The sequence below is a fragment of the Diaporthe amygdali genome, assembly GCF_026229845.1.
Source record: "Diaporthe amygdali strain CAA958 chromosome Unknown NODE_14_length_1008325_cov_65_372321, whole genome shotgun sequence".
NCBI lineage: Eukaryota > Fungi > Ascomycota > Sordariomycetes > Diaporthales > Diaporthaceae > Diaporthe > Diaporthe amygdali.
This window is the reverse complement of record NW_026517034.1, coordinates 653,287-675,558: the sequence shown is the minus strand read 5'-3', so window position 1 is coordinate 675,558 and position 22,272 is coordinate 653,287. Positions and strand designations below refer to the sequence as shown.

General features: G+C 56.0%; 8 protein-coding genes across 8 annotated transcripts; 4 read left to right on the top strand and 4 right to left on the bottom strand.

The window, feature by feature from the left end:
• Positions 1-326: 326 nt before the first annotated feature.
• J7T55_003514 (uncharacterized protein) lies at positions 327-2,243 on the bottom strand (the record flags this gene model as incomplete). The annotated part of the gene is made up of 1 exon (XM_053143546.1): positions 327-2,243. One exon carries the CDS (start codon positions 2,241-2,243, stop codon positions 327-329), a length of 1,917 nt encoding a protein of 638 aa, XP_052993764.1.
• Positions 2,244-3,894: 1,651 nt separating this feature from the next.
• J7T55_003513 (lysophospholipase) lies at positions 3,895-6,173 on the bottom strand (the record flags this gene model as incomplete). The annotated part of the gene is made up of 4 exons (XM_053143544.1): positions 3,895-4,132; positions 4,270-4,492; positions 4,563-5,294; positions 5,759-6,173. 4 exons carry the CDS (start codon positions 6,171-6,173, stop codon positions 3,895-3,897), a joined length of 1,608 nt encoding a protein of 535 aa, XP_052993763.1.
• Positions 6,174-7,463: 1,290 nt separating this feature from the next.
• Positions 7,464-9,067, top strand: J7T55_003512 (uncharacterized protein; the record flags this gene model as incomplete). Its single annotated transcript, XM_053143543.1, has 7 exons — positions 7,464-7,493; positions 7,664-7,727; positions 7,789-7,876; positions 7,927-8,029; positions 8,089-8,575; positions 8,691-8,894; positions 8,988-9,067. The coding sequence occupies 7 exons, from the start codon at positions 7,464-7,466 to the stop codon at positions 9,065-9,067; spliced, it is 1,056 nt and encodes a 351-aa protein (XP_052993762.1).
• Positions 9,068-10,314: 1,247 nt separating this feature from the next.
• Positions 10,315-12,256, top strand: J7T55_003511 (serine threonine-protein phosphatase 2b catalytic subunit; the record flags this gene model as incomplete). Its single annotated transcript, XM_053143542.1, has 4 exons — positions 10,315-10,483; positions 10,595-11,184; positions 11,259-12,169; positions 12,232-12,256. 4 exons carry the CDS (start codon positions 10,315-10,317, stop codon positions 12,254-12,256), a joined length of 1,695 nt encoding a protein of 564 aa, XP_052993761.1.
• A 943-nt stretch (positions 12,257-13,199) lies between these two features.
• On the bottom strand, positions 13,200-14,321 carry J7T55_003510 (uncharacterized protein; the record flags this gene model as incomplete). Its single annotated transcript, XM_053143541.1, has 3 exons — positions 13,200-13,558; positions 13,621-13,815; positions 13,877-14,321. The coding sequence occupies 3 exons, from the start codon at positions 14,319-14,321 to the stop codon at positions 13,200-13,202; spliced, it is 999 nt and encodes a 332-aa protein (XP_052993760.1).
• A 595-nt stretch (positions 14,322-14,916) lies between these two features.
• J7T55_003509 (HemK family methyltransferase) lies at positions 14,917-16,118 on the top strand (the record flags this gene model as incomplete). The annotated part of the gene is made up of 2 exons (XM_053143540.1): positions 14,917-15,209; positions 15,308-16,118. The coding sequence occupies 2 exons, from the start codon at positions 14,917-14,919 to the stop codon at positions 16,116-16,118; spliced, it is 1,104 nt and encodes a 367-aa protein (XP_052993759.1).
• A 97-nt stretch (positions 16,119-16,215) lies between these two features.
• On the bottom strand, positions 16,216-19,128 carry J7T55_003508 (leucyl-tRNA synthetase; the record flags this gene model as incomplete). The annotated part of the gene is made up of 2 exons (XM_053143539.1): positions 16,216-18,564; positions 18,625-19,128. The coding sequence occupies 2 exons, from the start codon at positions 19,126-19,128 to the stop codon at positions 16,216-16,218; spliced, it is 2,853 nt and encodes a 950-aa protein (XP_052993758.1).
• A 1,148-nt stretch (positions 19,129-20,276) lies between these two features.
• On the top strand, positions 20,277-22,189 carry J7T55_003507 (sc-type amino acid transporter 1; the record flags this gene model as incomplete). The annotated part of the gene is made up of 2 exons (XM_053143538.1): positions 20,277-21,287; positions 21,347-22,189. 2 exons carry the CDS (start codon positions 20,277-20,279, stop codon positions 22,187-22,189), a joined length of 1,854 nt encoding a protein of 617 aa, XP_052993757.1.
• Between the last annotated feature and the right edge of the window lie 83 nt (positions 22,190-22,272).

The following is a 22,272-nucleotide window of genomic DNA, read 5'->3' as shown; positions in this document are numbered from 1 at the left end:
TCTAAAATGAGGTCTTGCAGGCTTGACAGATGTTTGTTTTCTAGATCGGCATTGATACCCTTTCTCAATCTGAGCTAATATCTCATTAATGGCAAGTAGCCAAACTACACAGTGCCGCACAGGAAGATCCTTGTTGTGTGGGCTGTTTGTATACTAAACGTGTCGTCATTCTCATGGCTCATGGCGTTTCTAAAAACGAAAATGCTAACCCGCCTGTATGTATGCAGAAACCGCCCACCTCCTCGTCGGCTCTTGCCCACTGCTGTTTTGAGTCTGACACCAACCCCCCCCCCCCCCCAAGATTGGGACAGGCAAACGGGAGAGCCTCACTGCACCTGCAACACCTTCGTCTTGCTCGCCTTCTGCCTCATCATCGCATCGACCCAGTAATCCACCTCCGCAAGTGCCCTGCGCGGGTCCTTCTTCCTCTTGAGCAGGAAGCCCTGCAGCTCCGCCGGCGAGAAGCCGTCCGGGATCTTGGTCGCGAAGTCGGCGGCGACCACCTTGAGCTCGTCGAGCGTCATGTCGAGCCTGTGGTCGTCGAGCGCCTCGCGTGAGACGGTGCCGTTGCCGTTGCCGGCGTGGACCCCGTTCGGGCGGTGCTCCGGCTCATCGGCGTGGTGGCTCGCCTTCTCGGCGTGCCCGTTCGCCTCCGTCTTCCCGTTCATCACCGGCGGGGCCGCGGCAGCCGGCCTGCGCTTCGAGTCGGCCTCGTACATCCTCTCGAAGAGCTCGCGCGCCTGCTCCTGCGTGGCGTTGGTGAAGGCGACCTGCAGGTCGACGCGGCCCGGCCGGATCAGCGCGTCGTCCAGCGCCTCGGGCTTGTTGGTGGTCATGATCAGCACCCTGCCCTCGTGCGACGCGACGCCGTCGATGGCGTTCAGCAGGCCCGACAGGCTGATTCCCTTCTTCTCGTCCGGCCCGCCCTGCTTCTTGAGCTCGCGCGCGAGGTCCGACACCTTCCAGTCGTTCATGCCGCCGTCACCGTCGCCGCTGGTGCCGTTGGGTCGGCCGCCCTTGCGGCCCCTGCCGCCTTCCCTTTTGTTGCCTTCTTTACCTTCAGCCTCGGCGTCCACATCCTGGTCTTGCTCCTCCTTTGGACGCGCCAGGCCGGCGGTGTCAATATCCTCTAGCAGGATGACGCATCTTCGCGGCAGGGAGTTGAACAGCGCCAGAAGGTCCTCCTCTGTAAGCGACGGCTCCAGGAGACTGATGACGTAGATATCAAGGCCAAAGACACCAGCAAGTGCAAAAGACAGGGACGTCTTGCCTGTTCCTGGTGGGCCGTGGAAGAGATATCCACGTCTGAGAGGAATACCCCGGTTCGCATACCACCTCGGCGTGGCAGGGTGGAGGTACTCGTTTACGTCCGCCAGGAGCTGCACCTTCTGCTTCGCGTCGAGGACGACCGTCTTCATGGGCCGCACGGGGCGGTTAGCCACCTGGGCCCAGGCGTGTCGGCCGCCGTACCGGCGCATGTTCATCGGCGAAGGGCGCTTGACGATGGTCTTCGCGTAGTGGTCATTGTAGTAGGCCTCCTTGGCGTGCTTGAGCAGCCTCTTGATGGGCTCGGGCGAGCGGCCCAGACACGAGATGACGAGGTTCTCCTTGTCCTTGAAGGTCTGGCCGCCGCTGGCGCTGTCCTCGAGGAAGCTCTCCTGCTTGCGGTGCAGGCGGAAGTAGTGGCCCTCGAACCAGAAGCCGTGGACGCCCAGCGCTGGGACGAACCTCGGCGGCATCTTGGCCTCCTGGTTCGAGAAGTTGAGGTAGACGCCCTCCCCGTCGGGCGAAATCCTCGTCGCCAGCACGTCTGCCTCGTCCTCCTCCTCCCACGCCGTCTTGGACAGGGTCTCGGCGGTAAGGGACCGCGAGTTGACAAGCCTGGGCTGTGAGGCCAGCCACTTGATCATGTGAAGGTAGATCTCATCGCCGCTCGATACGTGTATACTGGCCATCATGTATTCTGCGATGAACCGGTAGATGACCATGAAGAACTGGCGCCATATTTTATTGGCTGCCCAGGCGAACCCGGCCAGGGTGAGGATCATGGTGGGATCGATCCCTATCCGTGAACCAACAACCTGGTGTAGCAACATAAACAGCTGGACTAGAGGGTTGCGGCTGCCGAATAGGGCAATGATACCCTCGAGGCCCGGCATGCTACCGCTCATGTTCGCCGCGGTCATGTTTGAGTTGAAGGCGCCATGGTGCAGCTGCTTGCCGAACACGGCTTTAAAGTCCATCTCGCGAGGCTTTGATCGAGACCAAGCAGTCTTGACAGACGAGATGGGAGAGACAGAAGCGCCTGTCTTCAACCCGGCTACTATAACTCAAAATATCCCAACCTTGCGAGGACGGTTTTAACAAACCGTTGAGAAGCCTGAGAAGGAAGGAACGAAAGGGTTAAGAAGGAAATTTCTTTCAGAAAAGGGAAACCACAGTATGGAGTGGTATAAATACTTAAAAAGTAGTGACCAATCCTGGCGATGAGGCAGCCAAATAACCTCGTAAGTGTGCGGCTCTCTGCCTAGGATTGGTAGCGTACAGTAATGAGTGGCGAACACTGCACTACCCACCGCCAGACTGCAGCGGACCTTACCCCGGCTTTTAGTTCCCGCCTGCGTATGACTGCGACCAGGCACTCATGGCGGTCACATTCATAGGACTTGACAGGCCGCAGATTACGTGGTTTACCTTCCTTCTAGTCGAAACGGGGTTGAGTCAGCCTTGGATGTACGGGGAGAAGTGCATCTGCTGATCCAGGGCGAACTGGCCAAGATACAGCAGCGTCGTCAAACGTCCCTCCGAGTCCTACTGCACATGGATGCCTGCCCAATGATTGTCATATGATCCGCATGCATGTTGCTGCACGACATATGCGTGCGACCTGGGGGCCTGAGCTCCAAAATCGATCGGCTATGGTGCAGCGGTAGAAGCCAAGCACCGTATTACGGCCGTGTCGCCGAAGGAGGAGCAGAGAAATGCTCCGGCCACGGATCGACAAGGCGTTGCGAGGCCTGCCACGTCAGAATCCGCCTTGTACCAGAGAAGAGTCATACCTGTGCCGGGATGGTGTGTGCCCGAAAGAAACAACACTTTGGAGACATCTTACTGCTGAGCCTACCAGGATGGTCGCACATCCTCTGGGGCGGGGAAGAGGGGGTCGCAGTGCCCCGGCTGCTGAAAGAAGCTTTTGAGCCGCTGACGACAACGCCCCCCCGCCATCCCAGCCTGCTGGGTACACTGCTTATGGTTAAGTCTAGAGAGGAAAGTAACCTTTCATCCGATCTTTATTGCAGCTTGAACTATAAAACCCGAGGAACTGTGCTTTCTGAGGCTCTGCGGCGATCTCCACAGGCGGCGAGCCCGATGGTTGTGCTCTGTCATCGCCTCCTATGAGGGGCACAATTCATTCCTACCCAATGCTTCGAAGAGAACAGGCAAACGCGGAGGACTATGCCTCGAAAAAGAAAAAGAAAAAGAAAATATTGGGACCTGCATTACATCTCGTGTTGGCTCAGCGGCTGCCATCACCCGCAACGATGCCTTCCACGCAGGGAAGCGCATTCATCACCGCATCCGTCACACATCCACCGCCCGTTGCGCCATCCAACGAGTACCCGGTCCAACCTGTGTCTTCCAATAGTCCGCCCCGATGCAGAAAGGTGCATGCTGCACTTTCAACCACTGGTGGAACTCCCCTGCTTGGCAGCCAATGTCCAGCCTCGTCGTGTACCAACATACATAGCTGCGCTGTCGAAAGCCAAGCGGCAGAACACAGCCGTCCCCGGCTGAAAACAAGCCGGGGTTGGGCAAGCGATGACTCTCGGGCCGGGGCCGTCGAGGAGATCTGCAAGGTCAGGTCAGGTATGGCAAGTAGACAATGCGTATTATTCACATCCCTGGAGACATTGGTCTGCTCAGGGGGAAGTCAGCGGTCCTCGGCGTCGAGACTCCGCTGTGCGCCCTCTCGTCTATCCACAGGTGACCTCCCGCGCCCTCGAGCAACTCCATGCACTCCCTGTGGGCCGTCCTCCTGGCCAGGAAGAGCGGCGTGTTGTTTGCCGAGTTCCTCGCGTGCACGCTGGCCCCACGGGTGAGCAGCTCTCGTAAGATCTCCACGTTCGCGCTCCTGTAGGCTCTCTGGTTAGTCTCGCCATCCTCTACACGTAGTTCAAGAGCTCTTGTTGATGGTTTTATACAATTATCTTCTTCAATCTCAAGAGAGAAAAAAAGAAACGAAAAGAAAAGAAGAGGATAAAAACTTACATGGCCGCCAGATGGAGAGCTGTATTACCGGCATAGTCGGCCTTCTTCAGAAGCTGATGGCTGGCCTCGTCCGCCTCGAGGGCCTCGCGGACATTCCGCAAGTCGCCCCTCTGGATGGCATAGCCGAGGGCTGTGAACGCCGCGTCCGCGGCTGAGAGGCTGCCCACGAGCGCGTCCAGGGTGCCGGAGGGGTGAGAGAAGCTCGGCGTTGTCATCTCGGTCACTACAAAGCCACAGATTAGTTATGTTGTCGCTACGCAGTGATTGATCCTGGGAAGAACGAGGTGGCCTACTTTCACCGCGGATGGAGTGGGCCATTTGTCTGGTAATGTCCGAATAAGAGAGGTTTTCAACGGCCAAGAGGTACGAGAGCTTTGTCAAAGCAGCCTCTGTTGTAAGATCATAGCCAAACACGACTCCAAGACGGCCAAGGGCGAACCCTGGGGCGTACAGCGGTGACACGAAACCGTTTGTGCACTGGCTCACATTCACGACCACGATCTTCCTCTCAACGGCCTCCTTGATAACCTTTGTCAGGCTACCGTCCACACCGCCCGGGGCGTTGCCCATCCCGAAGGTCTCGAGGATCAGGCCCTTCAGGTTGGGGACACGCAAGACAGAGTCCACCATTTCCGGCTTGATACCCGGGAAGATCCGCAAACAGGCCACATGGGCTGTGTCGATGTACTTGGTGACCTGGAACTCGGCTATCCTCGTGGGACGTCGCACCAGCGACCACTTAACATCGACGCCCAGGCTAGTCACTTTCGCGAGGGGCTCACAGTTCGGGCTGTCAAAAGCCTCGAAGGCCGATGCCGAGACCTTGGTCGTTCTGTTTCCCCTGAAGAGAGTGTGCGAGAAGAATAGGCAGACCTCGGGTATCACGAAGGTTCCTGCAATGATGAGGGAGCCCAGGAGGTTGTCCACCGCATCGGATTGAAGGGCAAAGATTGATGCTTGAGAGCCTGTCAAGATGACTGGCTTTCCCAGATCTGTCATCATGAAGGATAATGCTGACGCGGTATCTGTTCTCCTTTATTAGCACTGGACTCCATCAAAATGCCAACATCTAGATATCGTGCTGAAGCAGCTTCAAAGATAAAAACCCCAGGAAGAGAATCGAGAATAACTGCAGCCCAATTACACGAGAGATTGCCCATTACAATAGGCAGAGGCGAGGTTTAAGAGCCAGACATGATCCGCAAGGATTTCAGTGCAGCCATTCTGCATGGCTCCTCTTATTCTCGTCTTCTGCGAACAGACTTTCTCTCAAAACTCACCTTGGGCTCACCCATACTGTCTCAGTCGATGCGACAGCCTATTCTTTCGTTTCTAAATAGTGAGCTCCGCCTCATGAGGAAATCACAAGACAAAAAAAAAAGGCTGGAAACCTGAGGCATCTCACTTCCAAACATACTATGCGTATAACATACACCTAGTGAAGCAAGCTACGCTGAAGGACACACATAACAGGAAAAGCTCTACTCACAGGCCAAAGAATCTGTGCCATGGAGCACCACGAAGCCATCAAAGAGGTGATAATTCTCCTTGACCGTCAGGGCCACCTCGGTCCAACCGACAGACGAGATGGAGCTAGAATCGAGCAGCGGGGAGAACTCGAGGATGCTGTAGCGGACGTGGCGCGAGTAGGAACTGGGCGGCGTCCTCAGGCTCTCGAGGGAGAGCTTCTCGCCGTTCTTGTAGGCGTGGAGCTGCACGGGCGGCGAGGCGTCGTTGAAGGTCGGGCGCGGCGCCATGGCCTTCTCGAGGAAGCCCGTCATGGGCACCAGCCCGTCCGCCGAGGGCTGCATGCAGATCGTGCCCCCGGTCATGATGATCAGGACGCGCGACTCTGGGTACTTTGCGTCGGGCCCGTTGGGCGCGTGCGCGTAACCCGTGGCCATTGTGCTTGCTGGTTGGGTCGTACAAGCTAATCTTTGTGTGGAATTGGGCTGTTTCTTCCCGGGCGAGTAAGTCTCTCGAGCTTGTCAGATATACAGCTGGTATCTGTCGCTTGCAGTGCGATGCTAGCTCCAGCACAGAGATAAATTATTTGGACAGGTCTGGTTCCTCGCAACAGGATTTGGTACAAGGCAGAGAACAAAGGATGAGTTTATCTGGGCCATCGTCTTGCGCGGACGGCGGGCCGTCCCTTTCTTTTCAACGTTGGACTTGAGTCGCTAGTCGGTGTTTCTGAGGCAAATTTTTTGGCCTATTACCCCATAATAACCTAAGTTCCCAGGTGACCGTCGAATCCACATCGATGTGTGATAATCCGGGGCAATCCGTCTGGGGTAGAAGAGTGCAGCGTGTGATCACAGGACATCCGATAGCGGGAACTTCTTAATTAAATCCGAAGAGGGAACAAAAGCAACACAGATAACAGCGTGCTGGGAAGCCCAGTGAAGTTATTATTGTCACGGCGACGATGTAACAAATCGACTAGGGGTCTAACTTGCAAGCACTAGACCACCAGTCTCCAACCAACTTACATCAATCCACATGCCTAGTTTGCTGGCCTCTTTTCCGACTAACAATCGTATTGAAGTTGTGCGTTCGAATTTCTTCCGCTCAGGCTCAGGGAACCAGCCTGCCTCATTCATTACCCTATAGCCAGATAAATTCCAGACTCATCATGGCAACACGAGTACTTCGCCCAGGCTCTAGGTGAGCACCCTTTCCCCTCACGCTCTATCATGCGACATGGGCTGTGACGACCGCACACCACACCGCACATGGTGCCATGGACTTGTCGACTGACGGTATATGACATTCAGGGCTGTTCTCACCTCCTTAGGAGGACAGCCTTGGCGACCTTTGACTTGTTGGCCAGCTTTACGCAGTGCGCTTCCCAAGTTGAATGGCAGGCGGCGCAGCTCTCAGCTACCTTCCGGCCCCCAAGGTGCAGAGAGGCTTACTTCCGTGAGCACTGAAAAAAGGAGAGCAACTAACAGCAGTCCTAAAACCAACTTCGAAGCGTACAAAAACAGGGAGGATGTGAAGGAAGTAGTCGACGTCTCTGACGGGACCAGCGGATACAAGGTGCTCTCTACTTCCTCCAGTCTATCTTTTTACCACAGCGACGAACGTGCTGCGGGTAAACGTGGCTTTATATTGTAGGACAATGCCTTATTCTTCGAATTTGACTGCTGTGTCCTATGCATTTCCCCCCTTGTTCTTCAAACCATACTGACATGACACCGCAGGTCCAATACTTGGTTGAGGTAAGATGTGAATCGAGTGAATTCCGGAGAGCCAACACTCACTATCTACAGAGACAACTGTAGATGCCCCAAGTGCGTCAACCAGGAGACCATGCAAAAAAGCTTCAACATTTTTGCGGTGAGTCGAGAGTCATCGAACCACGGAATACCTTCTGAGACGAGCGTGTTAGTCGCCTCTTCCCACCCCGCCGGCTCAGGAGGTCCAAATTGAGCAGCGTGGCATCAGAGTTACTTGTGAGTCGTCAGGAATGCAGCATGGCATAGATACGAGCCGTCCTCATAATTGATCACGCAGGGACTCACGAACTACACGAAAGCTTCTATGACTGGGCATTTATCAGGCACTACCTTGACAACAAAGCAAGGGCTCTGCCGTCCAGAAAGTGAGCCACAATCCCGGAGGTTCCAGCTGAATTACCATTGACTGTTATAGCCGTCAACTCTGGGGTGCCGAGATTAAAGAAAACCCACCGACCGTAACATTCGCTGAAGTCATGGACTCTGAAAGTGGCGTAGCTAAGATGACAGGCCTGATCGTAAGGCTAAGCCCTGATTCTCGACGGAAAATAATCACATCTGACTTCTCTACTTGTAGAGGAAATTTGGGCTTGTGTTTGTCAACGATACCCCGTTTGATGACTCGATACACACCAAGAAGCTCCTGGAGCGTATTGGGCCCATCAGAGAAACCCACTACGGCGGTTTCTACGACTTCATTCCGGATATGGCCAAGGCGGACACGGCGTACACAAACATAGCGTTGGCTGCGCACACTGACACCACCTACTTCACAGATCCTGCCGGACTGCAAGCATTTCACCTCCTGTCTCACACTCCATCCCCAGGCGAGCCAGATGCAACAGGGGGGGAGTCGTTGCTTGTTGACGGATTCAATGCTGCTGAAAAACTACGGGAGTCTGACAGGGCCCTTTTCTACGAGTTAGCCAAAAGAGGTCTTCCGTGGCATGCGAGTGGCAATGAGGGGGTCACCATCACTCCAGATCAACTATACAGCGTTATTGAGCTCGAAAATGATATAGAAACAGTGCAGAAGATCAGGTGGAATAATGACGACAGAGGCGGTAAGTGGCCCTCGCAAGACAGAAATAAGCCAGTCCAGCATGTGGCTCCAAGCGTTTACGGGCGCACATCATATATCGACCAAGGATACTGATAGGCATGGCCTCAACGTGTTAGTGCTGCCTTTGCCGAAGAAATCCAGCCCCTCGCGCCAAATGCTTTGGTACAATGCCGCATCCAAGTGGGAGCAGATACTCAGAAGCAAGGAATTGGAATACTGGTTCCAACTGAAGCCCGGGACGATCGTGATCTTCGACAACCACCGAGTCCTCCACGGCAGGAGCGCCTTCACAGGGCTGAGAAGAATTTGCGGTGGCTACAGTGAGTGATCTTGGCATCTTCCGCCGGAAATCCCCCAAGAGGCAGCATGCTGGGCCTAATGGGATGTGGCTAATCCTGGATGTGCGGCTCTAGTAAGCATGGACGACTTTGTGTCTCGCTGGCGAAACACGAATCTGCCGAGAGAAGAAGTGCTGGCCCAGGTGATCGGGTGAATGTTGATGATTTGCACGTTGATGGCAAGGCTGTGACGGTATGGCAAGTGTTGGGTGGTGGTCAAGACATAAACAGCCTGCATGTCTGCCTTAGGCCTTGGCGGCGGAAGGGAATGGATGAGATGCATGTCATCGGAGCACATGTCACGGCGGATAGATGATGGGGAATTGGGAGGGAGCCTGCGACCTCAGAGCAGCAGCTTTGACCCAGTACATAGTCTAATTGTCTAGAGGGACCTACCTGTCTGTGTATTTATTGTGGGTTATTGAACGTCCAGATGGTGTATAGTCTATAGTTTTACTATGCACACTCAGTCAGAGCTTATGAAGCACGAGGGGCAGTCGCTCCGCCATGGCTGGAAGTTCGGCACCCCTTTTTATTAGCTCTCTGTCGATTGGCCATCCAGGTACCTCGAATAGGGGCTTCGTATTCCTGGGCAGCGATAGTCTGTCTGCTCAGTAGCGTGCTAACACTCGGCCTCGGCAGTCTGCCTTTGTTGCGATAGCGAGGTATCCCAGTTTGAGGGGCTGACCCTAGAAAGCGTACCTGGATATTTGCCTACATAGGTCATGCAAAATAGATGGACAGAAGAGGGAGCTATTGGGAACCAAGAGGGCTAAATGTTGGGGCTATCTTCTCCCGCCTGCTTGTGCATGGTCGTAGGAATACAGCACACCGGTACCACAGATACCTGGGGTAGCAGGGTAGGTGGTGGGCAAATGTACCCATGTAGACGTCTCACCGATAAGAGTTGCTGTGCTGTGCTTTGCTGTGCTGTGTCCTGTAGGTAAGCTTGGGGGGCACTGGGGGGCAGCGAGGTCCCCTGGCCCGTGGCGGGGCTCCACTCGTTCGGTAGGAACCCCCATCTGGCTGCGATTTTCCAGCTGTCTGACTGTCTTGGTCGTCTGTCTGGCTGTCTGTTTCTCCGTCCTCCAATGCCCTGGCCTGCCCTGTACCTGTTCTCAGCCCTACCTCACCAACTCGCCGTCCTCGCCTCCTACAACTCTCGTGCCCCTTTCAAGGCTCTGGCGACGGCTTGCTGATTACTTACAAGCATTCTCCCGACTGACCTCGACCTGCGGCGTGTGCCTCTTTGCTGAACCTTTTCGAGCTGGCCACAGGGTCCAGACTCGAGACAAGAGACAAAGACAGCTCGCTCTGCTGACTTGCCCTCTCGCCCTCTCTTGCCCTCGTACCCCTCGCCTCGCCTCGTCTTGCCTCGCCTGTCTTCGCCTCGCCGCCCAGCATGGACGCAGACGGCGCCGGTTCGCCGGGCTCCCAGGACCCTCGCAACGCTCAGGTCGACAATGCGATCCGCGCGATACAGCAGAAGAAGCCCCTGCCCGAGATCGACTTCTCCATCCACCAGATGGAAGATGGCAGCCAAGTGAGCACCATGGAGAGGGTCTGCAAAGGTATGTGTTCCCCCTGCCACCACCCCGCTTGCCAATCCTCGCGACCACAAGCCACAAACAACAACATGCGGCACGTCACCGTCACACGCTGACCATGTTGCCGACATCCAGATGTCCAAGCTCCAGCTATGCTGAAGCCCACCGACGAGCAATTCTTCGAGGACAGCACCCAGTCCAAGCCCGACATTACCTTCCTGAAGTCACACTTCTATCGGGAGGGCCGTTTGACCGAAGAGCAGGCGCTATGGATCATTAGGAAGGGCACAGAGCTGCTGCGTGCCGAGCCTAACCTCCTGGAGATGGACGCCCCCATTACTGTCTGTGGCGACGTGCATGGCCAATACTACGATCTCATGAAGCTTTTCGAGGTCGGAGGCGACCCGGCCGAGACGAGATATCTCTTCCTGGGCGACTATGTCGATCGTGGCTATTTCAGTATCGAGTGTGTCCTATACCTCTGGTCGTTGAAGATTCACTACCCCAAGACGCTATGGCTGCTGCGAGGAAACCACGAATGTCGCCACTTGACCGACTATTTCACCTTCAAGCTCGAATGCAAGCACAAGTACTCCGAGGTCGTGTACGAGGCCTGCATGGAGTCCTTCTGTTCCCTGCCTCTGGCCGCAGTTATGAACAAGCAGTTTTTGTGTATCCACGGCGGCCTGAGCCCCGAGCTACACACCCTCGATGACATTCGAAATGTGAGCAATTCAACACGGTCGTTTGGTCGTCTCATGCTCTCCAAATTCTTGCAGCCTGCTGACAGATTTTACAGATTGACCGATTCAGGGAACCACCGACGCAGGGCCTCATGTGCGACATTCTCTGGGCCGACCCGCTCGAAGACTTTGGCCAGGAAAAGACCAATGATTACTTCCTGCACAACCATGTGAGAGGATGCTCATACTTCTTCTCGTACCCGGCAGCGTGTGCCTTCCTCGAAAAGAACAACCTGCTGTCGGTCATTCGCGCGCACGAGGCACAGGACGCAGGGTATCGGATGTACCGTAAGACCAGGACAACGGGCTTCCCAAGTGTTATGACCATTTTCTCCGCGCCAAACTACCTCGATGTCTACAACAACAAGGCGGCGGTGTTGAAGTACGAGAACAACGTCATGAACATCCGACAGTTCAACTGCACACCGCACCCATACTGGCTGCCCAACTTCATGGATGTCTTCACGTGGTCCCTACCCTTCGTCGGCGAGAAGATCACGGACATGCTGATTGCCATTCTGAGCACGTGCAGCGAGGACGAGCTCAGGGATGACTCCTCGTCATCTCCTGGCCCGGTCTCGCCGCCCATCACACCCTCGGCCAATATGGACCCAGACTCTGTGGAGGCAAAAAGACGGGCAATCAAGAACAAGATCCTCGCAATTGGCCGTCTGTCCAGGGTGTTCCAGGTTCTTCGGGAAGAGTCTGAGAGTGTTACGGAGCTCAAGACCGTTTCTGGAGGAAGGCTGCCGGCGGGCACCCTTATGTTGGGAGCCGAGGGTATCAAGAATGCTATCAGCACATTTGAAGATGCCCGGAAGGTTGATCTTCAGAACGAAAGACTGCCTCCCAGCCACGAGGAGGTCCAGCGAGCCAACGAGGAGGAGCGCCAGCAGGCGCTGGATAGGGCAACACGGGAGGCAGACAATGACAAGAAGCTTCAGTCGCTCTCTAGGAGACTGTCAACGTGAGTGATGCATGGACTGATCGGTGGCCGACAGCAAGATTGTTTACTGACAAGTTTCACAGTGATCGCGATACCCGCAGGAAATAATCTTCACACTCGCACCACATTCTGTAGAATCGGATGCCAAAGGCAGGTGAAGGCAGATTGGCAGTTTTCCGTCAGAGATGGGAAACGATGTTAAAGTCGCGAGTGTTCTCTCGTCTGGTAATTGGCAGGTCATATGGTCGATGTGCATGGGACAGCGGCCACGACAGGATCACAGGCGGATGCAGCAATTCATGCACCGGAACCAGCGAGCGTTTTCACATTCTTATCTGCAACACATATAGCCTCAGGCTGGTGATGTCTCACCTCCCTCTTCTCACCACTTTTCTGCCGGCCGAAAGGGACGGCCATGATTTTGCGATCACACTGTATACAGCTGTACGGGCCGAACAAGAGTCTAGACACAGCAAGGCGAAAGGAAAAGAGGCTGCTTCAAACAAACAGGGGCCGGGGGCTTAGGGAGGGAGGAAAGGTGGGCTCGGTATGTGTATATGCGTACCTCCCACCTCGACACATGATGGATCATTTACTTCTGTGTTTTCTCGGGCCTCTTGGATCCCGTGTGTCAATGGTGAATGGCGCGCTCAAATTGTGCAGAGGACCATGAGGGCCGCTTAAAGTGGTTCAGGCCTTGAGCCCACATATACTCAGCCACGCGTTCTAAACTCACTTACGTCCGTACGTCGTCAAAATCCTTCCCCTGTGCCGTACGTTCCAGCCTATTAGATGATATATGGTGTTTCTCGCCGGTATTGTAGCCGTCGCAGTCGCCTGTCTTGCCAATTTGAGTGACGAGATCTCGTGACACCGGAAGAGCGGGCAACACCACAGTCCTGTGTAGTACCTGGTCGTATGGCCATATATGTCTGGTGTCGAGAGCGAAGGGCGAATGCACAGGAACTCTCCCCTCCCCTCATTCCGACGAAACTCCCAATGACACATATTTTCCTCGCAGCTCAAAAGCCCCGTCCAACACGGTGAATCCCTAGAATATGGCCAGTATGTTCGGCGGACTGGCAACACCGCCGGGGACGTTGCAGGGCTCGCTCGTGACGAAGAAGCTCCAGCGGCCCTCCCTCTTGCAGGTCTCGGCGAGCCCCTCGAGCCAGAAGAGCTCGCCGATGGGCATGCCGTACCCGGCGAGCAGGACCTCGTGCAGGGCCCAGTCCTCGCGGGACGGCCAGGCCTCGAAGGACGGCTGGTCGCCCGCCACGGCCGAGAAGTTGTCCCACACCCAGCGGATCATCTCGTCGGACTGCTCCACGCCGCCGAAGTGGTGCGGCACCACGGCCTGGTACGTCTTGAGCTGGGGCTCTGAGAGCTGCGCGTGCTGCGCGTGCCAGCCTGTGGTTTCTCGTTATTAGTATGTGTGTGTGAGCTGGGAGGGATATAGGGCTACACTGTACCAGTGCGCGTGAACAGGATGTCGCCAAACTTGACCTCTGTCCCTTGGGCTGCCAGGCAGGCCTTGATGTCCTTGAGCGGGATGCTCGAGGTTTCAAAGCAGTTGAACTCCTTCAAGGCTGGGTCGTCCTGCTGCTGCCGCCAGCTGTGCAAGTCGACCAGAATACCACGTCCCACAATGCCTTGCTCGGCAAAGGCTGTAACCTGTCAGCTCCAGAGTAACATCGTCGACGCTTTCCCCTCAGAACCCATACTCACCATGGATCCCGTTCACGGTCGTCTTCTTGCCGTTGCTGTCCTTCCCGTGGATATCCTCGAGGGTCACGCCGTTGTAGAACTTCTTCTCCTTCTGGTAGCCAAAGTGGCGGAAGCCGTCCCACTGGCTCGACACCTGCGTGTTGAAGGTCCAGACATCGTCGTTGACGATCCTCGGCGGCTTCTGGAAGAGCTCCTGGTGGAACAGCTTGCGCTGGAAGAAGCCGGCCTCGCCCTGCGCGTCGAGCGGCCAGTTCAGCGAGACGCGGGTGCCCTTCTTGATCTCGCCCCGCGCGGCCGCGGCCACCCGCTCGTCCGTCAGCCGGTTCAGCGTCCCCAGCTCGTCCTTGTCGCCGTACAGGCCCCAGGCCGAGTGGTGCGGGTCGCCCTCCCTCAGGGGCAGATCGTCGAAGCTGGGGACTCCATTCTCGTTCAGCTTGGGGGGCATCTTCAATGTGTTACTGATTGCTTTGAGTCTCTCGGCCATATGGTATACTTAATGATTCATTTGGCAAGTATATTTTATTCGAAACTAAGTCTCTACCTCGGACTACTTATAAGGATGGACGTATACAAAGGGAAATAATATACAGCATGCCGAAGATAGGGGCGGGGAAGCCGCAACTCCAAACGGCCGGAGAAGCGTGCCGAGGGGATAGGCAACTCCGACATCGTCCCGCACCATCGACGGAGGTGGTGGCCGGCGTGGTTCTCCAGCTCGGCCATCTTTGACACGAAGAAGGCGACTTGACGTCGACCAAGTGGATCCTGGCGTTATCAGACGAGAGTGATACTTAACGGGACGGGGGTGTGCTTCAGGGTACAACCCTAAGCCTTTCATTCAAGGAGTATTGCTGCTGATTCTCAATCTAACGAGAGAAAGGGTTCTCACCAAGTCGAGAATTGATGTCACAATTGTAGCTCTCCCAAATGATACCAATTAGACTCTCTCCTTATTGACTCTTAACATGCCGGCCTGTTGACCCCAACCAAGCGTGTGTATTGGGAGGAAAAGGCTTGATTGGTGAAGCAAGCCTTCACCAATGCCTCGCATCTCACCCGCCGCGATACGTCAAGCCTACAAGATCTCACCCCACGCAGCGACAATTCTACCCGCCTGTCGAGACCTGCCTTCAAGCATCAACGAGCTGCGATGGATCCGTGAACACGTCGAGGAGCTTCAACGCGGGCGGGCACCGTCCCCCTTCAGGACAGAGTATCAAGTCACCTCACTCTGCCTTCAACGTGGGAGAGGCGTGCCTCTGCAATATGTCCTCGGCAGCCAGCCTTTCGGCAATTTGGACTTGAAATGTCGCCCCGGCGTCTTGATTCCCAGGTAATTTGATTCAATTCCTATGCAATCGCTGTCATTACCTGTCTCCCCACAAGTCCAGGTCGGAAAGCTAATCATGACTGAGGTGGCCCTGACCAAAGACCGGAGCCTGAAGCGTACACAACCCACCTGGCCAACCTCATAAAACAAGGCTCTCTGTTAAGCCAGGGGGAAAATCAGCCCCCTTCAACCCTCCGCGTCTTGGACTTGTGTACGGGAACAGGCTGCATAGCCCTGCTCCTGTACTCGCTCCTCCGCCGCGCCATCCCCGCGAGCCTGCACGTCCTCGGCGTCGACATCTCCGCCCAGGCCGTGCGGCTCGCCCACGAGAACCTCGCCCGCAACACCGCCAAGGGCCTGGTGTCTGCTCCCCAGTCTCCGGGGCAGTCGGTGGACTTCATCCGGGGGGACGTCTTCTCCGACTCCCTGTTCGCGGAAGTAGAGACTCAAGCAGCAGCAGGAGGATCAGACCCGCGGCCGGCCTGGGATATCCTCGTCTGCAACCCGCCCTACGTCTCCCGCTGGGCGTTCGCCCACCAGACTGCGCGCAGCGTCCGCAACTATGAGCCCAAGATCGCCCAGGTCCCCGCCGCGATCTATGGCGGTGGCGCTGTCAGGCCCGAGGACGTCTTCTACGCGCGGCTGCTGGACATTGGTGTGCGGCTGGGGCCCAGGGTGATGTTGTTCGAGGTGGGGGATTTGGAGCAGGCCTTGCGAGTCGCGGAGATGATTCTGGATCATAAGGATCTGGTGAGCTCGGGCTCCAGTGTGAGTGTCGAGGTGTGGAGGGATTGGCCGGATGCAGCGCCTGAGGAGGGCGAGGAGACATCCGCAAAAGTCCGTGGGGGAGGTAGGGAAGTGCACATCAGAGGGAGCGGTCATGGTCGGTCGGTATTCATACAATGCAGATGAAGAGTTGTGTTTTATTCCCCTGTAAATTGTATTTGTTTGACGGCCTTGTATGGCAAAGTGAGTGCTTTTATGAATGCGCCTGGGTATCATCCTCCATCTACAGCACGAAATTCACGACCTTGCCGTTCTTGACGACAATGACTTTCTTGGCTGCACGAAGGTCCTCCACGGCCGGGAGCTTCTTGCCTCCGGCCTTTCGCAAGATCTCGTCCACAACCCACCCTTCCACTTTCTCCTGCTTCATGCCTTCCGGTGGTACGGGAATCTCCAAGACGTCCCTTACCTTCCCATTAATTTGGACTGCACAGGACTGCTCCCTGGGTTTCATGCATGAAAGCGTCCCGTCCGGCACAGGGAATTGCGCTGAGCCGGAAAATAGTGGCTCTTGCATGCCGAGACTCTCCCAACACTCGGAGGCAGATGCAGGCGCGACAGGAGCGAGCATTCTGACGAGTGTCGAGACCGCAGCGGCGCGGATCACCTCGGTGGCGCCATTGTGAGATGCGATTGTGTTGGTAAGGCTCATGAGGTCGGAGATCACGGTGTTGAGGGAGTAGACCTCGTGGTACGATTTTGTTACTGAAATTATCGTGTTTTGTACGTCCCGCCAGATGCCGGTGTCCGTGTCCCATTGTGTGAGCTCAGGACTTTTCATACCGTGTACTCTCGACGCACAGGCTTTAATATGCTCAGTGGCTTCCTTGTTTACGTCCTTGAGCGTGGAAATGGTCTTCGCCAGGTCGTGTACTCGGCCCAGCCAGCGTGTGACTCCTGAGATTTTGCCTTCATCCCAGTTGACCACATCATTGACGGGTGCTTGAAATAACATGTGTGCTCTGGTGGCATCGGCTCCGTATTTCGTGATGAACTCGGTGGGATCCACTCCGTTAAACTTGGACTTTGACATCTTCTCATAGCTAATGGTTGCTGGCTCTCCAGTAGCTGACACCTTTGGGTTGGACGGATCTGTCAGATCAAGCTCATCAGGCTTTAAAAACCGGCCATTTGATGGCTCAATGAACGTCTTTCCGTGCACCATTCCCTGGGTGATGAGGCGGGTGAATGGCTCGTGGGCAGAATCTGATGATTCTGCAGGGCTCAGAGAGGAGCTCATGAGGAATTTGTAGATGAATCGCGCGTAGAGAAGATGCAGAATGGCATGCTCTATGCCACCCACGTAAAGATCGACAGGTAGAAGCGACGCCTTGTCCTTCGAGAAAGGGGCGTCGTTGTTATTAGGATCGATAAAACGCATGTAGTACCAACTCGAGTCGACGAACGTGTCCATAGTATCAGTATCTCTCTTCGCAGCGCTGCCACATGAAGGGCAGGACGTGTTCACCCAGTCGGCTGCCGACTCAAGTGGGTTTCCTGGCTTGCCCTCCGCCCAGTGGTTATCAACCTCAGGCAACTCAACTGGAAGCTGCTCGGCAGGTACAGGTACAGCACCACATGAGTCGCAGTGTATGATCGGGATGGGAGTCCCCCAGTATCTTTGGCGACTGACAAGCCAGTCTCGCAACCTCCATTTCTCGACCGGTTTCGCCACCTCGGCAGCCTCGAGGATCTTGAGCAACATTTGACCAGATTCTTGAGACGATTTGCCTCGGAACAACCCACTTTCAGCTGTCATAACGCCGTGCTCCAAGAAAGGCTCGTTCGGAATGGCCGTCGTAGACTCGTCTTCGGATGCAGCTAGCACAAAACGAACAGGTTGGTCATAATGATGCTCCTTCCAGAATGCATTGTCGCGGAGATCGTGGCCTGGGACACCCATGACTGCGCCCTCGCCGTAGTCACCAAGGACATAGGGCGCGACATACACAGGAAGAGACTCCTTTGCTGGGTCTGGAGTCTGTTCGTGATATGCAAGAGGATTGATAGCCCTTATTCCAGGGAGCATGTAGCCGACTTTGGAGTCAGGTGGAAGGCCAGGCAAAGTGTCCAGGAAAGCCTGGAGCTCAGGGTCTGTCTCTGAGAGACGCGTTACGATGGGGTGGTTTGCAGACAGCGCCAGATATTGTACCCCAAATAAGGTATCAGGCCTGGTGGTGTAGACTTCGATGGAGGCATGAGCGTCTTGGCTGTGAGCCATGATGGGAAACTTGATCATTGCACCCTGCGACTTGCCCAGCCAATTCTTCTGCATGGCAGCTACCCGCTCGGGCCAAGCCTCCTCTTTCGCGAGGACTTCAAGATGTTGCAGAAGTTCTTCACGGAACTCTGAGATTTTGAAAAACCATTGCTTCAGACGGCGCTTCTCGACCTTGGCACCAGACCTCCAGGAGCAACCATTAGCGTCCACCTGTTCATTCGCCAGCACGGTCTGGTCAACGGGGTCATAGTTGACCTCCGCTTCAGCCTGGTATGCTAGACCCTTCTCGTGCAGCATGAGGAAAATGCGTTGGGTATGTTTGTAGAACTCGGGTTCGCACGTGGAAATCTCCTGTGTGCAAACAGGTGTCAATTACAGGCCTATTGGTATCGACAGAAGGGAACAACGTACACGTTCCCAGTCCCAGCTGCCGTTCATGTACTGCAGCTGCTCCTTCATCTTAGCTATGTTTCCCTTGGTCCATGTCGCCGGGTTTATGCCTCGCTGGAGGGCAGCATTCTCTGCGGGAAGTCCAAAAGAGTCCCAGCCCATGGGCAAGATGGCCTTGTTTCCCTGGAGGGTGTGAAACCGCGCGAGGACGTCGGCGATGGTATAGACCCTAAGATGGCCGATGTGCAGGTGGCCTGAAGGGTACGGGAACATTGGCAAGATGTATTTGCTATCCTTGTCCGCCTTGTCATGGCCGGCGAGGGGCCGACTGGCCTTGATGCGGTCCCATTCTGCTCGCCACTTCCTGTCAAGGGCTGGAAGGTCGAGCTTCTGCGATGCTGTGGAGGCGGCGCGCCATGACGGCACGGCGTGGTGGGTGCAAGATATTCTAGAGCTCAAGAGAGAGGGCGTGGCGCCCAGGACGGGCAACTGTCGGCCTACCGCCCTTGTATATGTTGATAACATGGTGGAGGCATTCTTTGCGTGTTGCAGGTTGAAGCTATGTGCTTCGTTTGCGCGGCAGAGGAAAGTGGTGTTTGTTCAGTCCATGCCGTCAGATGTCTTTGCTCGACCAGGATCGGGACCAGGACCGCCGTGACAAAATTTCGAGCTCCAAGCTATGGGTGGCCGGGTACCTGATTGGTAAGTATTTCAGGGTCCTACCCTTCCAAAGGGTGATGAGATGGCACTCTCAGGGCGAGCATCTTTAATCATAATTTCGGTCTCTCACGCAAATAATATGCTACAAGAACAGAACCACGCCATAATATATTCATTCTCATAAATACAACAAAATCGAGCACCTTCTGTTGACGCTCCTGATCGAGTATGTTCAAAACCATGTGGAATCGAGGGTACCGCACAGGAGAGTACCTCGAATGTATTAGTGCCCACGAAGCTGCAAGGGTCAATCAACCTTCCCTACTGGGCGCCCTGGCGCCCTGCCGTAATACGTAGCTAAGGAGCTGCCGAAACGTCTATAGCCGGGCACGGGCCTTCGGGGGATTCTCTGGGCCACTCAGCCGTCGCCTTGGCCTTGTCGGTTGTTCTAGCGCTGCAGGATCGAGGCACGTTGCGCCCCCCTGCCCCCCCCCCAGTGAAGCCCCCCAGACTGAGCAGCCAGACAGCCAGACAGCATCGCGGCTCTTGGCCTGGATGCTTGTTTGCCCACCCGGGACTGCCTGCCGTCTGTCTCCTTTTCCGCAACCGTCATCTTGTCTCTACCGTTCCGATCCCGAGTTGCATACCTAGACTTACAGCAGACTCACTCGCCCTATCTGGGACTCAACTAGGCTTTGGCTTCTCTACCGTTGCTTTTTGTGTGTCGATACTGCCCCTCGTGCGGCATCTCCTGGCTTTCTGCGAACACGTACCGCCTGCACCCTCGTGACGCGCTCGCCGACCGCAAACTCGGGAGAGGACTGACTGGTCAGGCCACGCCTCAGGAGATTGAGAGGGCGACGACCAATTCCCGACGACCCCTTTTTGTTCCGAACATGTTTGGTATAGTTCAATTATTCGAGTAGTGGAAGAATTGGATTTGGTGGACCACGACATACAACTGAACCAGCCGAGTGCGCTCGGCTCGCCATCACCCCTCCTCCTCCTCAACGATGCCGCCCTTGTACTCCTCGAACCTCCAAGGGCACACACGCGACTCGCTAGAACTCGCGTCGCTCGCAAGTTCCGACCAGCTCGAGACCGCAGAAACCGACTCCCGGCCCAGTATATCTTCGTCGCGCAAGCTGTCTCTCGAGCAGGATGATCCCCTCGACGCAGATAACCCGGCCGCCAACGGGCGGCCCATGGGCCACGGGCGCACATTTTCCGTGTCCTCGGGCTTCGACTTTACCGCCAACCTCTTTCCGCTGTCTTCGACGACGGGCGCTGGCTACACTCCCATCGGCGCCCCAGCTGCAACAGCGCAGAACGGCGGTCCAGGTGGAGGCTCCCTCGAGAAGCACAAGACTCTGACGTACCTCAACGGGTTGTCCTTGATTGTTGGTCTGATTATTGGGTCTGGTATATTCTCTTCGCCAAGCCAGGTCAATGCCAACGTCGGCTCACCAGGCGCCGCGCTCATTGTTTGGGTGATCGCTGGAATACTTGCTTGGACTGGCGCGGCCAGTTATGCAGAGCTGGGAGGCGCCATACCTCTGAACGGAGGATCGCAGGTGTATCTGGCAAAAATATTCGGCGAAGTATGGGGATTCCTCTTCATGTGGTCTGCAGTGCTGGTGCTGAAGCCCGGTAGCTCGGCCATCATTTCCATCATCATGGGGGAATACGTTGTCCGGGCTGCTATTGGCGCAGAAGCAGAGACCATCAACCCGTGGATCAACAAGTCAGTGGGCTTGGCTGGGCTGTTCCTAGTGACCTTTTTGAACTGCGTCTCGACGAAGCTTGGAACAAGGGTCAATGACTTGCTCATGTTCATGAAGTTCATTGCATTGTTAGGAGTTACGATCACGGGGATCGTTGTCGCAGCCACCGGATACTCCTACAGCGGGAAACCGAACCTGGACTGGAAGAACCATGAGTGGTTTGAGGGGACCAAGACCGAGACTTCAGCCTGGGCGGTGGCCCTCTACGCTGGTCTCTGGGCTTACGATGGCTGGGATAACGTGAGTGCTCTCCACTGATTAACTAGACATCGCATGTCCGGCCGCTGACACTGTCTCAGACAAATTACGTTGTGGGGGAGTTCCGCAACCCCAGCCGAGACCTGCCACGAGTGATCCACACGGCTATGCCACTGGTCATTCTTTCCTACGTGCTGGCCAATATCTCATACTTCCTGGTGCTGCCGCTTGCGGCCACCAACTCCTCAAACACCATCGCCGTGCTCTTCGGCGCAAAGGTGTTCGGCCCTATCGGGTCGCTCTTCCTGGCACTGATCGTCAGCGCGTCCTGCTTCGGGGCGCTCAACAGCTCGACGTTCACAAGCAGCCGCCTGGTGTACGCGGCCGGGAAAGAGGGCTACATTCCGGAGCTGTTCGGGCGCATCGGCGCGGGGTCGAGCGCGCCCGAGAACCAGCACGTGTCGACGGTGCGGACGCGCAACTTCCTGTCGAGCGGGCTGGCGCGGCTGGTGGGCGACGAGGACAAGGGCCTGTTCTTCACGCCCATCAACGCGCTGGTGCTCAACTGCGCCCTGACGACGGGCTACGTCGTCGTCGGCGAGTTCGACACCCTGCTCACCTTCTACGGCGTCGCCGGCTACTCCTTCTACTTCCTGACCGTCCTGGCCCTCATCGTCCTGCGCGTCCGCGAGCCCGCCCTCGAGCGCCCCTACCGCACCTGGATCACCACCCCGATCATCTTCTGCTGCGTCAGCCTGTTCCTGCTCAGCCGCGCCGTCTTCGCCGAGCCGCTCCAGACCCTCATCGTCATCGCCTTCGTGACCGCCGGCGTGCCTGTCTACCTCCTGCGCGTCAGGAGGAGCAACCCCGCCAAGAGGCCGCGCGATTATGACGAGGACGAGTCCGGGCCGTGGTGGAAGTTCTGGAGGCGCTGGCGGAGCTGAGGACTTTGAAAACGTCTTGGATCTTGGGGGCCGTGGCGTTTTGGGTGTGGAAATGTGCATATAGATGAAATAACTCCCCAAGC